This window comes from Nymphaea colorata, chromosome 1 (genome assembly GCF_008831285.2).
Source record: "Nymphaea colorata isolate Beijing-Zhang1983 chromosome 1, ASM883128v2, whole genome shotgun sequence".
Classification (NCBI taxonomy): Eukaryota; Viridiplantae; Streptophyta; class Magnoliopsida; order Nymphaeales; family Nymphaeaceae; genus Nymphaea; species Nymphaea colorata.
In genome coordinates this window covers 16,618,986-16,636,454 of record NC_045138.2, presented here as the reverse complement: position 1 = coordinate 16,636,454, position 17,469 = coordinate 16,618,986, and the positions used below count along the sequence as shown (strand labels likewise).

At 36.1% G+C, this 17,469-nt stretch overlaps 1 protein-coding gene across 2 annotated transcripts; it reads right to left on the bottom strand.

Moving 5' to 3' along the window:
* Positions 1 to 117: 117 nt before the first annotated feature.
* On the bottom strand, positions 118 to 17,469 carry LOC116266371 (D-2-hydroxyglutarate dehydrogenase, mitochondrial). 2 transcript variants are annotated; one of them, XM_050075710.1, is made up of 15 exons: positions 17,261 to 17,467; positions 16,849 to 17,147; positions 15,830 to 15,931; positions 13,318 to 13,365; positions 12,235 to 12,305; positions 11,567 to 11,685; positions 10,337 to 10,436; positions 10,139 to 10,244; positions 8,193 to 8,273; positions 4,461 to 4,561; positions 3,835 to 3,943; positions 1,878 to 1,983; positions 1,625 to 1,710; positions 1,372 to 1,497; positions 122 to 541 (listed from the first exon to the last, which is right to left on the bottom strand). In XM_050075710.1, exons 1-15 carry the CDS (start codon positions 17,373 to 17,375, stop codon positions 452 to 454), a joined length of 1,659 nt encoding a protein of 552 aa, XP_049931667.1. In that variant the 5' UTR covers positions 17,376 to 17,467; the 3' UTR covers positions 122 to 451. The 2 variants fall into 2 exon arrangements, with proteins under 2 accessions (XP_049931668.1, XP_049931667.1); XM_050075711.1 differs by lacking the exon at positions 15,830 to 15,931 and having other exon boundaries at positions 118 to 541; positions 17,261 to 17,469.

Below are 17,469 nucleotides of genomic sequence, written 5' to 3'. Positions count from 1 at the left end.
GAAGAATAACCCCCTCGTGTCCCTTTGAATGTGGGTCTGTGCGGTGCATGAACATGTTTGCACACACGGTGTGTGAGAGAGAGGAAGACAGCGAGGGAGATCCCAATCCTTTGTTATTAGATGGTTAAATATGATGCTTCAGCACAACTGGTGCCTGGTGACTTCAAGTATTTTCAGCAATAGATAATAAATGATACAGTAACATACAGATGTTACATTTGCGACCTTATTGTGTTCAGTGATTCAAAAGCACAATGCACGGTTTATTCAATAACGAACATGGTGCACCTTTAATCAATCCATTAGCATGAGAAACCAGAATATATTGTCAATTATCACCCAAAAGAGGAACAGTGATTTTGTTATGCTAACACATGAGCATTAAATTCCAGAAAACGATGTACGGAAAGCATAACAAGGAACTCTGCAATCAGCCAAAGTTACGTTACCTTTAGCAAAGTACGGACTGAGGAAGAACTTTGTATGGGTTCATTATTCCATTGGGATCCAACAGCTTCTTTATGGAAGCCATGAGTTGAACCTGATATGCACACAAAGAATTAGAAAATAGGAAGAAAAATGCACAAACTTGTACGATGCATGCAAGAGTGCCACACCCATCGGCACACAAAGGAAATAAATTTGTAAGATTGATTAAGAATTGCAAATTCTGAGAACTTCAAAAATAACAGAACAAGTAGGCCTTCATGTTTTAAATAAACTCCACATTTGAGAACATGAGCTAGCAGCATAAGATTCTCAAGTGGTCAAATAAATTTTAGGTTTGAAGGCAAAGACGACAGAATACCAGATTCTTCATATTCTATTACGAGTCAAGCAACCAGAACTTGCTGTCTAGGATTGAAGCTGCAACTTCTGAATACCAAAGACAAACTTCAAGAGCACTATCGTCACAGGTCAATCACGAATAGAAATCCTTTCTTTTTGGTTTTCCAAAGGCAGCAGACTAATATGCTTCCTGATGAATTTAATTGCATGCAAAAACAATATTGCAGGACTTAGGGATTTTTTGATATAATCGTGGAGCTTTTGGGACATTGTGAACTTAAAAAGACAAAAGCAACAATTATTCGCGAAAAGAAATATGACATAAATTAGCTTTATAATAGATGTTTAGTTTCCTATCACGCTGATAATGTTTCAGAAGAGGCAACGTTGTGAAACTATCATGAATCTTTTCAATGTCACTGACTTTTGGAGATGTGGAACTAAATTGCTATTTTCTAACTCACTAACATGCACCATTTTGAAATTTATACCTAGTTTAAGGAAACACCTTTAACAACATTTGGCGATAAAGGGTACTTTATTATCTATTTAGAAAAAGGCAACCAAGGAAATAAATTTTACAGCTTCAACAGGCTTGCTGTAATGGATTTCATTGGCTTTCATCTGCCCAAGTCCATGTTCAGCACTGATACTTCCCCGATGCTTGGATGTCCATTCATATACAAAAGGTTCAATTTTTGCAGAAACCTGAAAGTTTTGAGTTAGAGCTGGGTCAGTTTTTCTCTGTGCATTATATTTATCAAGTAATTGCATCAAGGCAAGGCATATGATCACAAGATCTCATTATTGAACCACAAAGGGATTTTGCTGTTACTTTGTCATCATATTCAGGTACAGAGACATTCAGATGCAGATTACCATCTCCAAGGTGGCCATATCCCAAAACTGTTGCTGACTGACCTGATAAAATGTGAACCAAGTCACCTACAGAATGACTAGAGGAGAGTGGCAACAGGATGAAAGAGTCTCCAAGAAAAGCAAACACCGATTGCCCATACAGGAAGTAAAAAGTTTGTGAAGAAACAATAACCTGAATTTTTATAAATGGGGAAAGCACATTTAATTACCTAATCTTGACCGCATTTCCTCCACGATCTCATAAATTTTTTCAACAGGCAAGGATAGATCGTACTTGTAGACAGCACCTGCTCTGACTAATGCTTCACTAATTCCCTGCAATTGACAAGCCATCTAAATGCATTTTTGGGGAAACAGAGCGGAGAAAAAGAACAAGCATGTGGATCTGCACCATTTGACATGAAAGAGGAAAAAAAACACTGAAGAACTAATATTAAGGAAGCTGTAATTTTGAACAGATTCCATGGTGTAACTATGTGGCACTGGTTTCAGAAAAATTACCACCTTTATAATCCAAAGCAGAATTTCCAATTGAGCAATTTCTGTTCTTAGCAACAAAACTATTATATACAGGTCATGTTTAAATCTCTAGGTGTCTGTTATGCACATGAGCACAAATATGTCCACCAACTCAGACAGGAAGAGAATACCTTAGACACTAAAGTCACCCATTTAGAAAATAAAGAAACTAAAAGAAAGGTCAGATAATGGTCCTCTTTTGCAATTTTAAAATGATAAACTTGAAAGGCAAAGGATGTTTTCAGAAGAAGGATGCTATTTTCAAATATTGAAAAAACCCAGATTACAAATGAAAAAGACAATTCAAAGAGAAGTCAAAAGGCTGATTGCTTGTACACATGAATGCAAGAGATGTTTAAGGCATAATGAAAAACCACAAGTACCAGAGCAGCAGGTCCTCCAACCAGTCATCCTAAATAAAAAAAATGACTATGAATTCAAGAGCCCATGAATCAAGTTAGCTATGAGGTCTCTGATATAGTCCTAGTATTGTTAAAAAATGCACTAACTGGTAAAGCTCATAAAACATTTATCTTAAAGAACATTTCATCAACAACAGATGATAGCAGAAGAACCAAGGAAGTAAAAACGGAAGACAGTTGCAGGTGATACAGCAGAGATGTGACCATTTGAATAATGGCAACTTTAATAACCAAGTCAGCAAATAGCATCAAATACTGCCAATGATTGGAAAAGAGATTTTTAAACATGTGCAGCTCCTAAATGTGAATGAAGTAACTTTCAACCAAATTTTAGGTGGAAAAGTCAAGAAACAAGATTGGTATGTGACAAGCACGTGGTCATGGTTCAGTGTTATGACCCCACCTCTGTTATGGATCAAGTCAATCACAGGGTCAGTAGCATAAGGCACTGAATTTGGGATCCAGAAGAAAAAATAGTGTAATTTGGTCGTGGGAAATGGATGCAATTACTCTAAGATTCAGATCCACATTTTCATAAAATTGCAGCAATAAAATAAGTAGCCTCATTCTTGTAAATGCAAGACCAGTCAATGATAATAAAATCAAGTTCTTAGGGTGTTTGAGGGTTGTTTTCTCTTCAAACGGAAAATCTAGGTGTCATACCCTTTACAGTTAATAGCAATAAGAGAGTTCTGACCAGACATCATCAGAGCCTGTTAGCATAAACTCTTCCTTGAAGATCCATACAAATTGGAGATGAATTGGAATTCAGAAAATTGAACATCCCAAAACTTCCGAGAAAATATCCAACTGTTCTTTTAATCATACAACGCAACAAACTAGCCTCAAGATAGAGTGCAATTCTCAAAAGATGGTTATCACATATAATGATGACAACATTCATAAGGAAAGCCTTGAAAGCTCTGATAAAGCATCGCTCTGTGTACGCCAGTAGTTTAGTTTATCAATGATTAGCTACGACATTGAAAAGTGACATGACTCTGACATGAAATTGCATGACAACATCTTTATCAGTGCATAGACTAATGCACACACACACATCTTTGTCAGAAGAAAAACACAAAGGCCATTCAGTAAGGTTGTACAGCCTATCTCTGTAACAGATTCATGAAAAAAAAATGTTTTCACCATAAACATAGGAAACAAAATTGAGGAGACAATGCTACAGACAGTAGATTGTTCTTGAAATTATTTCACAAAATACCTCGCGAATGCGCCAAAATGAAGAAGTTTGGTTCATGTCTTGAGCTACAACACCATCGGAAATCAAACCACCTTCCATAGACTTCATGAGAAAAGATTCAAGCTTCTCCCTGCATGATTGATGCATGTAATTTTACCTCAATATTGAGAAAAAAGCACAATAAAACACATTCAAAGTTCAAAAACAGATGCTCTGCAAGAAATTTTGAGCTTGAGATTGAAGAAATGTTTAAGGCCTAATTCCCCATAATTACGCCTCCAAATAGAAACTGAGAACCGGACAGTAGCAGTGTCTACACATACACTGCGAAAAGGCAAGATTATGTGCAAAGTTCAAATTATGTTGGAGAACAAGCATCAGCCAAAAAGGTTTGTCAGTTCATCCACCCAGTCGTAGTCAAGGAATTATGGAAAATATAAGAAACATCTGAAAGTATATTCTCCCAGTTATGGATCCTTCACGCTTCATTATCCGCACTTCCAGGCTGTTGTTTGACAACTTCGTGGATAAGTAAAACTGGCTTTAAGAAGTTTACAACATTGGATAATGAGGAATTCTGATGCATATTCAAAATAGCATATGAATAACTGGAAAATTTTCTCATAAGCATGAAAAGATCAGCTCACTTATCATGTGACTCGGTGCTACCAGTTGTCTCAATAAGAACATAGAAGTTATAGTCTGATGAAGGAAATGGGTTTCGAACACCTTCCAAGTAAGTAATAACCTATTGGAAATAGTAGACAAAGTTACATACATGGAAATTCCATTTATGTCATGCAACTAGACAAAACCTTGCCATTAAAGCACCCAAAAAAAAATCACATGGAAAAATAAACATATCTTGAGAAAATACACAAGATAGACAAATGGCCAGCCTGACAGGAGAACAGTTAGGTAAATGTGAAGACGAAAAAATGGCCCCAACATATCTGCTTTTTAGACGCTGGTGGATCTTGTGGTACATCAGATGAAGATCCTAATTTTGTCAACTAGTGGAATACCACCCTAGAAGAGATTTAGGAAGACCCAGTGGCTCATTAGATATGCCTTTCATGTACAGGCCCTTACCGTCTTTGTGGTGTAAAATTTAAGACGTTACAGTTGTAAATATATGAATAAGCAACTTGTGTTGATCTTTTAACTATAGCCATATGCTATGTGTGCCACCACACAAATTATATAATCTGGGTGACATATACTTTTTCATTTGCATTTAGCTTTCTCTATGATTAGACCAAAATGAGCAACTCTCATCCCAACACAGTGAAACTTGAAGCACCAGATGAGGACAATAGCAAGAGTTGTTACTCAGGTCATATTGAAAATAATCAAACAAAGCATCAGCTAAGCACGTACTTATGTTATAAAGGTCAGTTGAAATCAAACTAACAAAATACATGCAAACCTGGAATTCTTTGCATATAGAAGGACCCACTTGGAAATTAGGACCACTATCTTGGGTCTGAAGCACATCATTTGTATATTTGGTAATTTGAGACTGGATAAATGGAATCCATGTTTTCTAAATAGAGCACAATAGTCAAAAACTTTCTTGATTGAATTGGTCTTTTCTAGAAGTAGTGCAGTAACTAGGATTCAACTAAAGGCCAGTAAATGGGAACATGATGGATGTTTAAGAAAAGGACTCATGTATCAGGTTTATGACTGTAGATTGGTAATGGTAAACCTACCAAACATGGTTGGCAAACAAGTGGGAGTGGATAATAACATAGAAATACTAAGGGATATGCTGGAATTTTATGGATTGAAGAGATTCTACTTCCACTGAAAAAACGAGCAAATAATAGATTGCTTGAAATTTGACAAGCACCTCACTGAATCATAAAGGGCATTTGGTGCCCCAGAAAAAGTTCACTTAAGGGGAAAATATTCCTGACTTTGTGGAAATGCAGAAAATGTATCAAACATCAATAAACTTTTCAAAAAAAAGTTTATCAAATGGTTCCTGTTTTGCACCTTATTTTTGTTGAACCCACAGGGTCAGACTTATGTTTTGGGGAAAACTATTTTTGCATGTTAGGGATTCACATGTGAACACTATTCTACGACACACTGTTCTCTCTCCATCCACACTGCTTGCCTGTCTCCCACGCTTCCTCTTCATAGACCTATAGTTCTATGGCAATGGCTGGTTTGCGCTTGACTCCCTCTTCTGCCACAAGCCTATCGTCTATGACCCCTTCAACTCCTCGCTTCTATTCCATCTCTTGGTCAGATGCCTACTTGACATTGCTGTTGTTAGTGTGACCAAGTTCTACATCCACAAGCCTTCTCCAGTTTGCAAAAAGGTCATGTCTCTTGTCATCTCCATTGACCATTAGTCCTTCCCTAGCAGCCATTCTTCAAGGTAATGCTTTGTCAGGTATTTTATGTGGCTCTATTTGGCTCAGCTCAAGAAATGTGGTGGTTTTTTGGGCCATGGGTTCAGAAGGATCATCAAATTACAGTCGGCTCCAGCATCAACTTGCATTTTATCAGATAAGCATTTTGTTTTGAATGTATTGGCAGGTATGGTTTTAGGTGTGGTTGAAGCTTTTCTTGTTCTCCACATTTGCAAGCTTCTTGGAGCGCTGAGAATTATATGGCTTATAAGAAGGAAAATGAAAATAATGAACACAAAAGTAAGAAAAATTAGGACTTGTTTATGTTTCCCACTGTCAATTTATTTACTTCTGTTTTAATATGTAGATCATATGATTTGGAAAGCACCCAATTGGTTTTGGTTATTCATTGGTTGATAATACTAGTTTTCACATTGATGCCTTTCAATTTTATTTGATTCATCCTCTGAAGTCTAGATTGCTGTATTCTTGGTCTCCTCACTGATTTCAGTACTAATAGTCAAGCTGGTTGGTCCTCTTTTGAAGATGTTAGCATGGAACAACATCATCAAATGTACTTCCCATGATTGCATAAGAAGCTTGAGTATTACCATGTTTATTATGGCTACCAACAATATTTCCAAGTGGTGCTGTCTACTATTTTGAGACCAATGATGTAGCTGGAGGGAATGATTATTCAGTTCATTCTAGTTAAGGAGAAATGTAATGACTATGTGCTAGGTTTCATCTGTAATAATACTCAGGTTCTGTTCTTTCTGTGTTACATGTAACCATTGTTTGGATTTTCACAACGCATCACAATTGCTAAAATTAGCGAACTTTATCAATAGCTCTTTAAAGCTTAAACTCAGTCACCACCTTGAGTGAGCATGGCAAAAAAATCACCCTCATTTCCTCCTTCCCTTCAATAACTTTAGCTAAGCAATCAAACACTAAACAAAGTTCAGGAACAATTTTTCTAAGCGACCAAACACAAAAAACTTATTCCCTAACAAAAACTTTTTATCCAATCCTGTCACTGGGGGTGTTCACCAGCCAGTTTCAAGAAGAGCTGGGCAAGATCGAGCTCAGCTGGAGATCAATTTCAGTGACTCAAGGTCGGCTCAAATAAGCCTGGAAGCTGGAGATCAGCTTGCCTAAGCTCGAGCCACCTTGGCCTGAGCATAAAAAAATTATTTTAAATTTAAATAAAAGAGTCAATAGAAGGGTTTGACATTGCAACCTCCCTTTAAAGAGTTCAAGAAAACGTCTGATGCAACACCAATATCATTTGGGCAATATAAGGAAATATTTATATACATGTGCTAGACAAGTTTACTCGAGCTTAAACAAGCCGAGCTCACCCGACTCAAGCTCAACTCATTACAATAAACATGTTCGGCATTTGAGTTGAACTTGACTCATCCACTAGATGAGTCAGGGTTCGAGCTTCAGTAGCTTGACTCATTGATCACCCTTACCTGTCCCCCTAAATACTCTTTCTGAAAATGTTTCTCCTACAAAACCTTTTTTCACCATCAAATGCCCCCTAAAATAGAAAGAAAATCATCAGCTACTGGGACCAAACCATGGATGGTAAGTTACCATATGACTGGCAGCATCCCAGCTGGCCTGCCATGTCTGCTCCTTAACTGGTAAGCAGTCATAGATACAGAGAGATGCACAGAAGATGAACTCCACACAAAAGATATGCCAGCTGTTGTATAGAATGAGTCAAACACTAGGTAAACAGGTATCCCTCAGTTTTACAGTTGACACAACAATGTGCACGACCAGCCTTAAATGACATTATGGTTTAACTTAAATGTCATGACCAGAAAGATAGTTAAGCTATATTATATGAGTGATACAATTTATTAAACTACTTCTTAGTTCTTTTCCTTGTTAGAGACGCAAGGAGTCACTACACCCACATGTTAGGATGAAACAAAAATTCACTGAAGAAGACTTATATTGCTGACACAAATAAGCTCTTTCAATAAAATACCATACCATATTCATTGATTCGGAATCCAAGAACTCGAATGCTGAGAGGATCTCTCCAAGTCTGCACTTGGCTTCATAAAGGAGTTTCTGATATAGCCAAAAGAAAAACCATGTTATACAACTCAAACTGGACAGTGATATACAGCAAACTTTTGGAAGAATGATAAGTAAAACAATTAAAGCACAAAAGTTAGAGAATATGAGCTAGACTCAGTTCTTAAATACAGAGAGAAAAACTACAAACACATGCAATCAGTAGATCAACTTATGAGAAGAAGAGCTTCTAACCTTCCAAGCAAATTTTAAGTTGTAGAGACAAAAGCTAGTTAAGGTTGAGGTCCCAAAGATGGGAAAAAATCAAATGTTCAAGAAATTTTAGGGATGGAAAATATATGCAAGTAACTCATGAAAGGATGGGTCTTCAAGAGATCCTTACGGTACAACCATTGTCACAAAAAACGTGTTTTTTAAAAAAAAAAATGCATACAATACGCAAGAAATAAGTCAGCCGTATAAAACAGCAATTAGACACATCTTTTTAAAAAAACGCCAGAAAATAAAAAACGTGAAAAAAACACGTGCTATACGTGTTTTTTCACGTTTTTTCATATTTTTATTAATTTTTATTTTTATAATTTTTAGGATTTATTAAATGTTTTAAATTTTAAAAAAATTTGCCAAGATTTTCTCAAGATATTGCCGAGGTATACAACTTTGCCGTATTATACCTGAAAAATTCCTCACCGTATAATACTCGTACACGATATATGTGACAATGGATACAACCTATAAACCCCAAGACTTAAGAGAAAAATGGGACCTTCTGTAGTAATTGAGAGGATATCTTTATAAGGCCATCCAATGCAAAGAAATCTGCACTAAGTGGGGACGGATGCAATGATGTATAATATATTGAAAGTAGTGAGCCATAGAACTTCCCATATACACATTGTGATCCTTTATTGACCTTCAAAAGCTTCGCATTTTTTCAGTTGGCTCAATAAGTTAGGAAATGGGGTTCACAATTCACACTCGTCTTTTATCTGAAACATATCAAGATTGTAATCATTAGATCTGTTGTACATTTCTCCAGTTAAAAGTTATATATAATGCTGGGACGCTAGATCTTGATAACTCGTTGTAAAGACTAGGAGAGAGGCCTAATACTAATAAGTCAGGCTGTCAAAATTTATTGAAGTCAGAATTGATTTCCTTGGTAATGCTAGTAATGGACTTATGGGCAATGCCTGAAAAATTTGGAGAAAAATTTGTTTCACCTTTATCTTTTTTCTCGGCAACAATTTAAACCAAAGCATGGGTAACAAACAGTTGTACAATGTACATGTTTCTGATTGTGTGTTTTGCAGCAGTTGCACTTAATAATATGTATTCTGATTCCTGTTAAGCAAAACATAGCTCTGCTGCTGCAAATTGTGAATGCATTGAAACATCGGGCACATGCAAACAACGACTACATTATGTTTTCCAGTAAAAGAAAATACATGAATTCAATAACCCCACAGGATTTCTTTTGGCCTGAAATAGCATGCCAAAATTCATGAATGAAGAAGATACCCATGAAGGATTTCACTGCAAAAATATGTAAGGGATGTCGATGATTTGATATAATTCAATAATTTATTCAAATCTGAATTCAAGTAGTTGGCTAAGCTTCAATAAGAAATTTCATGTCCAATTAGTAATTGGATGTGGACATTGGTATTCAGGACATCTAAATCCAATAATGGTTTTCAATTTGCAGGTAAAAAATTGGATATAGTTTTGCATTGCTTGCATCAAAATTTATGTCTGTTTTTGAGTTTTAAGCAATATCCTTACAGTAGGATAGGTAATAGTTATATACAATCTGAAGCTCATAACCTGATACCCATAAGGTACAAACACAACTTGTAAAGAAACCACAGAAATATTAAATCATAACAAACTTGAACCTGACAACTTTTGTAGTCCTTGCATGCAAGAAATGCAAGATTTGTTGAGGGTAGCCTTGCCGGTGTCATTATAGAAACCTTTGTAACAATGCCTAAAGATCCTTCACTACCTGAAATGATTAAGGCATTAAAGTTGTAGAATCCAACAGCCAGCATAATTGCAAAAGTCTCAGAAAAAAGAAATTAACATCTTGTAACATGCCAATGAACAATTGTTTCAAGTCATAGCCAGTGTTATCTTTCCGCAAAGTTCCAAGCAAGTCCAATATGGAGCCATTTGCAAGAACAGCTTCAATACCTGGAAGTCAAATAAAGAAATATGACGGATAACCAGGAGTTAGGAAAGGAGAACAGAAGTCTGATATTTGCAGTCAAATGGGAACAAAAATGAAATATGATGCATAGAATGCAAACTCGTTAAGATAGCAGAATAAGAAAATAAAACAATCAGAGGACAATCTGAAAATCCTCTCGTCAGTTCAGTTTCCTGCTTAGATGTGCAGCTTCAGTTAAGTGTACAGTGTTTTCATTTCTCCATCAATTAACTGATTGCAAATAATTTGGCTGCTATAGTATATAAGCCAACTTGGCAAGCAAGAGAACAGATCAATCAATTTACGTACTTTGTACTACATTATTACATGCTGATCATCCACTTAAAATAGATGTGCAATTAATGCATTCCATTTGCATTTGATAAAATGAGGCTATGGTTCAGCACTTTTCACTATTTCCATATCAATAAGGAATAACATTTATTTTTTTCTTATCCCACTAATGATATTCTGACCCAGAAAACCAATGTAATTCTAATGAATTCAAAAAAAGAGAGAGACAAATCAATTAACTTTCGTACCTTTGAGAGAGCCACTTTAAGAAAAATGATAATAAAAGAGAAATTGAACTCCGAAAACCTCTCTCCGGTTTAGTTGCAGACTTGGGAATGCATTAATCCTGACTCCTTTGGTTATGTCCCAGCAAAGAATATATTAGATGATGCTTTTTTTATCTGAATCTAAACTAAGCAAGTATTAACATGCAAAATGCCAAAGTTAATCTAGTTCAGTCCTTTTTTTTCTTTTTGCTAAACATATAAAACATGATTAACGAATCTGTCAACTAAATTGAACAAAAGACATGTTCAACATGTTTCTGCTGCAGCCTGATGGGGCCAGACCAATAAGGGAACCGGACAATGCCTTACATATATATAGAGAAAAGAAAAACATTCCATTAATGCACCTTTATATTCAAAGAAGAAGAACGGTTCTTATCACACTTTCTATTTGCTGATACTATTTTCAAAGGTATATGCAAATATATTCCACTTTATGGCAGACTGCACCTTCAACACCATGTAGTGACAAATAGTATTTGAACTTCAATTTTAAAATTCCATGGTTTAGAAGAGATGGTGTATAATCTTACCAAGAACACTCCCACGTAAGGATCCATAACGCACAAAGCGCAAGCCACCAGCATTGGTTGAGATATTTCCACCAATTTGACAGCTTCCTTTTGCACCCAAGTCAAGTGGCATCATCAATCTACAAATCACCACAATAGTTACACATAAAAACCTAATAAACTTTTCTAACTCAGAAAATGTGGGAAGCAGAAGGGAATGATGAAAAAAAAAGGAATCTTAATAAGCTACTAAAAGGCAGCATACAAATGTTTCAAAATCCCCTCCCCCGCCTTAATTTGTGTCCTCAAATATAAAAACATATGGCTGAAAAAAAAAAAAAAAAAAAAACTGGTCTAAAGCCTGTTGTTATTTCTTGAAAGGAGAATACCAATATTGTAAAATGTATACTCAGAGAGTAAAAAAGTAGAGAATTTAGTCTCATTTAAGGGGCAAAATGGTTTCACCTTTCTTGCCTAAATGTTTCTAAGAGAAAAAGAGTTTTAGAAAACCCAAAAGGGAAAGAGAAAACATAGACCGACACAGATACAGAGATCAAAACCTCCAATATAAAAGGCACGGAAAACTAGTTATTAACAGAAATGCTTTTATTATGTTCAATCATAAAAAACAAGAATATCTGGCAATCAAATTCGTTGACTTATCTAAATTGGCTGCATAAAGAATTTACCCATGGTCAGAGAGGAAGGAATCCAAGTTTTCAAGTATACACCCTGCTTCACATACAAGTATGCCACTAACCTGCAAGGAATAGTAGAAAATAAAGTTGGGGCATACTTAAGTGGTTCAATTGTTCATGTTGGACAGAAGACAGGTCAGCAGAATAACCTGAATATACAAAAAAGTGTACATATGTGTATAATGTCAGCATGCTGTTAGACTGTTCAATCATGGATCTTTGAAATCTGGATTTCAAATTCTTTAGAGAGAGACAATTTTTTTTCGTTTGTAGCATATTAATCTTGTAGTCTATGAAAAAAAGTATTGCACATCTTACAAACAGGATATGACTTTATTCTAAGTACTAAAAATTTTAAAAAACACACTACTTTGTGGTTAATAACTAAATCATATAATCTGAAGTCAATTGATAAGAAAACTAACATTTTCTAGCTAGTTGTGCTTAAACTATTGATGCTACGAAAGCAGCTCACACCTCAAAGAACTTATCTTTTTTGCTCTTACAGGATACAAGATAAAACAGAGATTTTCAGGAAAAAGTGGTAGTATAGACAAGAAAATGCAATAGTTAATGACCTCAACAGCGTGTAAACGAAATTGTTATACTCGAAAAAAAAAGGCAAGGTAGGGAACCGACTCACTCACTTCAATGAATATACTGAGGATTTAAATTAAGAGAAAAAAAGGTTCCAGGTTCTCTTTCCTTGCCTGCCAAAGTGACCAAGCCTAGGCACCTATTCTGCCCCCACATGCTTTTGACAATGGAGATGTATATCACCAGAAAAGGCAACAAAATATTCACAACATATAACCACTTGGGAAAGCAAAAAAAGATGTCAATAGATTTACAAAGATAGAACAATCAAATTGGGATAGTAACAAAAAAAGATTTCGATCTTTCTTGCCATGAAAAATATAAAGATCTGAAAATCGACACGACATTTCTGCAGCTTAATAGATGCCAATCAAACCCCAAAACAAGTATTCATGTAAAATTCAAGAGGATAAAAAGATAATACGTCAAAAGGATCACAAAGGAAAAATTTTGAGAAATCAAAGGTGTAATGTTTACCTTGTCCAATGATGTGATATTGTTTAACAAGCCAACATTAATAATTACCTGCATAATGCGTTAGGAATAAATAAGTGGAATAATTGCCACAGGTCAGAAAACAAAAACCTAATTCAAGGCCATACCTTAACATGCTTAAGTGATTTTATGAAGAGAAACAAATTCCATGATATGCCTATTGGGTCTCAATCCCATAATTCTTTAATTTGACAACTTTTGCATAAGATTATGCTTCCATGATGCCACCTTATTCAATCATATGGTAGTGAAGGAAAATCTGTTAATTCAGTTTAGGTCTTGCTGGTGTTACTATTTTTTGCAGTTATGGGCGGTCAACTACTGCTATAGATGTTCACTAACAAAATGCCTCAAGAAAGAACATTGCATGCACTAAAACAGAAATGAATTTTATTAGTGTTTATCAGAAATGAACAAGCAGTTGAATAAAACTTGATTCCTTTTTTTTAGCATCTAGAATTTATTTAAAGAATGTTGGTAAATATGTTCATATTTTTCCAGTTCCATCAAACGCAGGAAAGAGTGTTTCATCATCCTTTTCCAAGTTCCATCAAACACAGAATGGTGATTTCAAGGAAACCCATCCATAAAAATGAAACACGGTGCCATTTTGGAAAATGTCATTGTGTTCCCTATTCCACCTATTCCAGAATGATTCTGCAATTAGCAGGAATCTTAATTTTGGAGCATCAAAAACTACCTTAAGCACTTTTCGTATACAAGGAGTTCAAAGACAGTTTCCAGAATTTGGAGCACTTAAAAATTTCTACATTTGTTTTACTTACTGTAAGAATGTAGAGATTTGGTGTTGCTTGGTGTTGCTTCCTTCATTTTGGAGGTTTACTTGGCAGGAATTGATTAAATCACAGCTCAAATATCATAGAGAGAATACCTTTCTAGTTTTTAGTACTTTCCTAATCACCAGAAAACATGTTTCAAGAAAAGATTTCCTGTCTTTACTTGAACAGCACTGCTTGTTATACTTACAATCATGCCCAAACATCATGTGTGTAAGCTTTATCTTGATTCTCATTATTCTTAAAGTAAGAGTAGGAGGGTATCTAGTTCAGCAAGTGCTGAATGGGGTAATACAGATTATCATAAGGAAGTCTCTACCACTAAGGAACAATTATGTACAATTAGGTCTGTAGTTTGTCTAAGCAGTATAATTATAAAACATAAATTGGAAGCTACCTCCTTGTGCATTTCTCTCATTTGGATTAGAATCGTCAACATTCTCTGGCTTCATGTATTTCCTCTGTTTTTTCCTTTCTAGAAGAAGACTAATGCCAAAAATAAAATCTATAGCCTATATTAGGAAAGAAAATCAACAGACATGCACACACACATACATATGAGTAATTGGTATATGCCGCACCACTTAGGTCAGGGATAAAATCCAGACCCCTTAAAATTTATTATGAAAGTACTTCTTGTGTAATCTAACCTTATAAGATCTTGAGTCAAGATCTTATAAGGTTAGATCAATGTCACATGGGTGTGGGTACTGGTGCAGTATGCATATGGCAGTGTGTATGGGCGCCATTTTTGAAAATTATGGGCACAGGGGGTATGGCAGAGCATATATATAAATCTATATCACATGGGTACGGGGTGCGGGTGCACTTGCTGGTGCTTGAGTGGGTGCAAGATGCAGCAAATTTCAAAGAAAATTGGGTGTATATGCAGCGAGGGTGTATATATATATATATAATTTTATTTGTCTACATTTTAAAACCTTTTTTTATCAAATGTTACCTTAATCTCATACAAAATTCAAAATTTTATTAAATAAAATAGGGGAGAAGAGAGAGAAGAGGGAAAGGATAGGAGAAGGAAGAAAAAAAAAAAAGAGAACGGGAGCGGTCAGCAGCACCCAACTCAGTTTGACCGGGTCGGGTGCCGTGTCAAGCTACACCCGGACCCAAGGCCACCATATTTGGTGCACCCATGTGACTTAGATATAACATTATATATATAATAGTCTACACAAGTTCTCAAAATTAAAGAAAATGGGGAGAAAAATATGGAATCTAGGTGAAAGGAAAACAAAATTAAGGGAAATATCAAAATTAAAGTTTAAATGTGAAAAGGTAAAGTTTTAAGTTATAAAATACAGCCCTACCCTCATACTTGTGTGGCCGTACCCTCATACCAACATGGGTACTTGGCCATATCACACGTACCTCTGTGACAATAACTTGAGGGTGATTTGATGGAAAACATATATTATTCTAATTAGTTATTGAGTCTAAATGCATATCGATATTCTTCATAAAAACAACTTGAACAAACACATGCTTGACATTTAAAATTAGTCTTCGTAAACATATTGGGATGCTTACTTTTTGTTTAAATCATTTTCTAAAAGAAAATTAAGAGGAATTGTTTTTGTCCCCAACCTAAGTGGTCTGGGATATACCAGTTTTTCAATAAATAAAATATATATATATATATATATATATATAAAATAATAAACATTAACAAAGTTTACCTCATCGAATACAGGGACGCTTCCACCCACTAGACCAGTATTTCCACCTTGTGGAACAACAGCCAAGCGTCTAAAATTACAATATTTAAGAATCTGTGACACCTGTAGACGGGACAATTATCGGTGTCAAATTTGATGGTGCATAAGACAAAACTCCATAAACTGGCTTACAATATCATATAATATTCAGCAATACTAAAAACGATGAGCAAGCAACTGAATTTCATATTACCTGTGATTTATGAATTAATAATATAGCTCATTAAATGACCTTCCAACAACATGCATAAAAAGGTTTCGTGTATGCACCCAAGGCATTTATCAAACAATATAATGTATCTTCTTGATTGAATGATATGCTTCATATTGCACATACGGTGCTCAGATATATATCTGTTCGAATTACATTTCTCTGAAATTAACAATAGGTCTTGGTATCCTTAACCTATCTTTTACTGTCCAAAGGTTACGCAAGGATTCTTGTATCATCAAAATTTGTTTCTTTCTGCTTTCCGATTACTGTGGCTAATAATTTCAATCAAATCTTCAAGCAAGAACGATAAGCCCTCTTTTACAACAACAAGGAGTCCGCTCCTCCTGAGAGGTAAACCCCAAGTGAGCCTGACTACGAAGCCATACGACTTGCGAGAACAATACCGTTGGAAAGCTGAAGCTGCAGAGTAAGAGGACTGGGTTTTGATTCAAGGTCTGCATTCAACACCTTTTCACAACCGTCCCTCATGCCACCCGCTCTCCACCTAACGACGAACCATTATTAAGCCGGTTTTCAGCACTTCATTGATCATTATTTCCTTAACCTATAAATGGATAAATTTATTCCAGTGCAGATGATAATCTATGTCCTGTCCAAGAGAAGGTGAGATATCAAGACATGAACATGGTTCCTATGATTGTTTGGTACTTCTTAACCATTAATTTTCCATGCATCAACATTGGCCCCAAAAGGAATGTCAAACCCTGGCACCCACTAAACACTTTTGAGCACGCAAATACCACACCTCTTCTGTGCTGGAAGGTTGAAGCAATAGCTGACTTGAACCTTTGTACTTTCTCATCCAATCCGTGTTCGAAGCGATCAACCGATCCTCGTCTTGAATAACATTCTTGACACCCAATATCTTCCTGAAGTAGTTTATATCCTCTGCAGTAATTTTAGCAAAGGAAGGATCCCGTGCAACTTTTGATGCCAAAGAACCAAAAGACCTTATTGTGGTCCGCCACGTCCCACCACCACCTACTAGGCGGAATCCGCTCAAACTACCATAGACGATTTCACGTTCTCTCCTCAGTTGAGCACCTGCATGAGTTTTACTAAAGACTTATTGGTCATATGGCGGAATGATTCTGATCATAACGATCGAGCGGAAACGATCACAGGAAGGAAGAAGAGATCGAGATGGAGAGAGACACCTATATCAGTGAGAGGAATCGCTGGGTACCCACGAATCGAATCGCGCGGGGAACCGAACAAACGATCGTAGCGAAGGCGGTTGACGATCTGAGATGCCCTCCTCCATCGCCCCATTCGGCCTTTCGACAATGCCCCCTCCCCACAACAATTGCAGAAGCCAGGAACCCGGGAAATCCAGAAACGAAAACGAAGACGTCTCCTTGTGGGA

Excerpts from the sequence above, each read along its gene's own strand:
- LOC116266371 (XM_050075710.1), bottom strand. The coding sequence starts at position 17,375 with ATGGGGCGATGGAGGAGGGCATCTCAGATCGTCAACCGCCTTCGCTAC. Across the intron at positions 11,686-12,234 it reads TCCTTCCTCTCTGACCATGG|ATTGATGATGCCACTTGACT; the intron begins GTAAATTCTTTA and ends GGTGATTTGTAG. Across the intron at positions 1,984-3,834 it reads CATTTTGGCGCATTCGCGAG|GGAATTAGTGAAGCATTAGT; the intron begins GTATTTTGTGAA and ends TGTCAATTGCAG.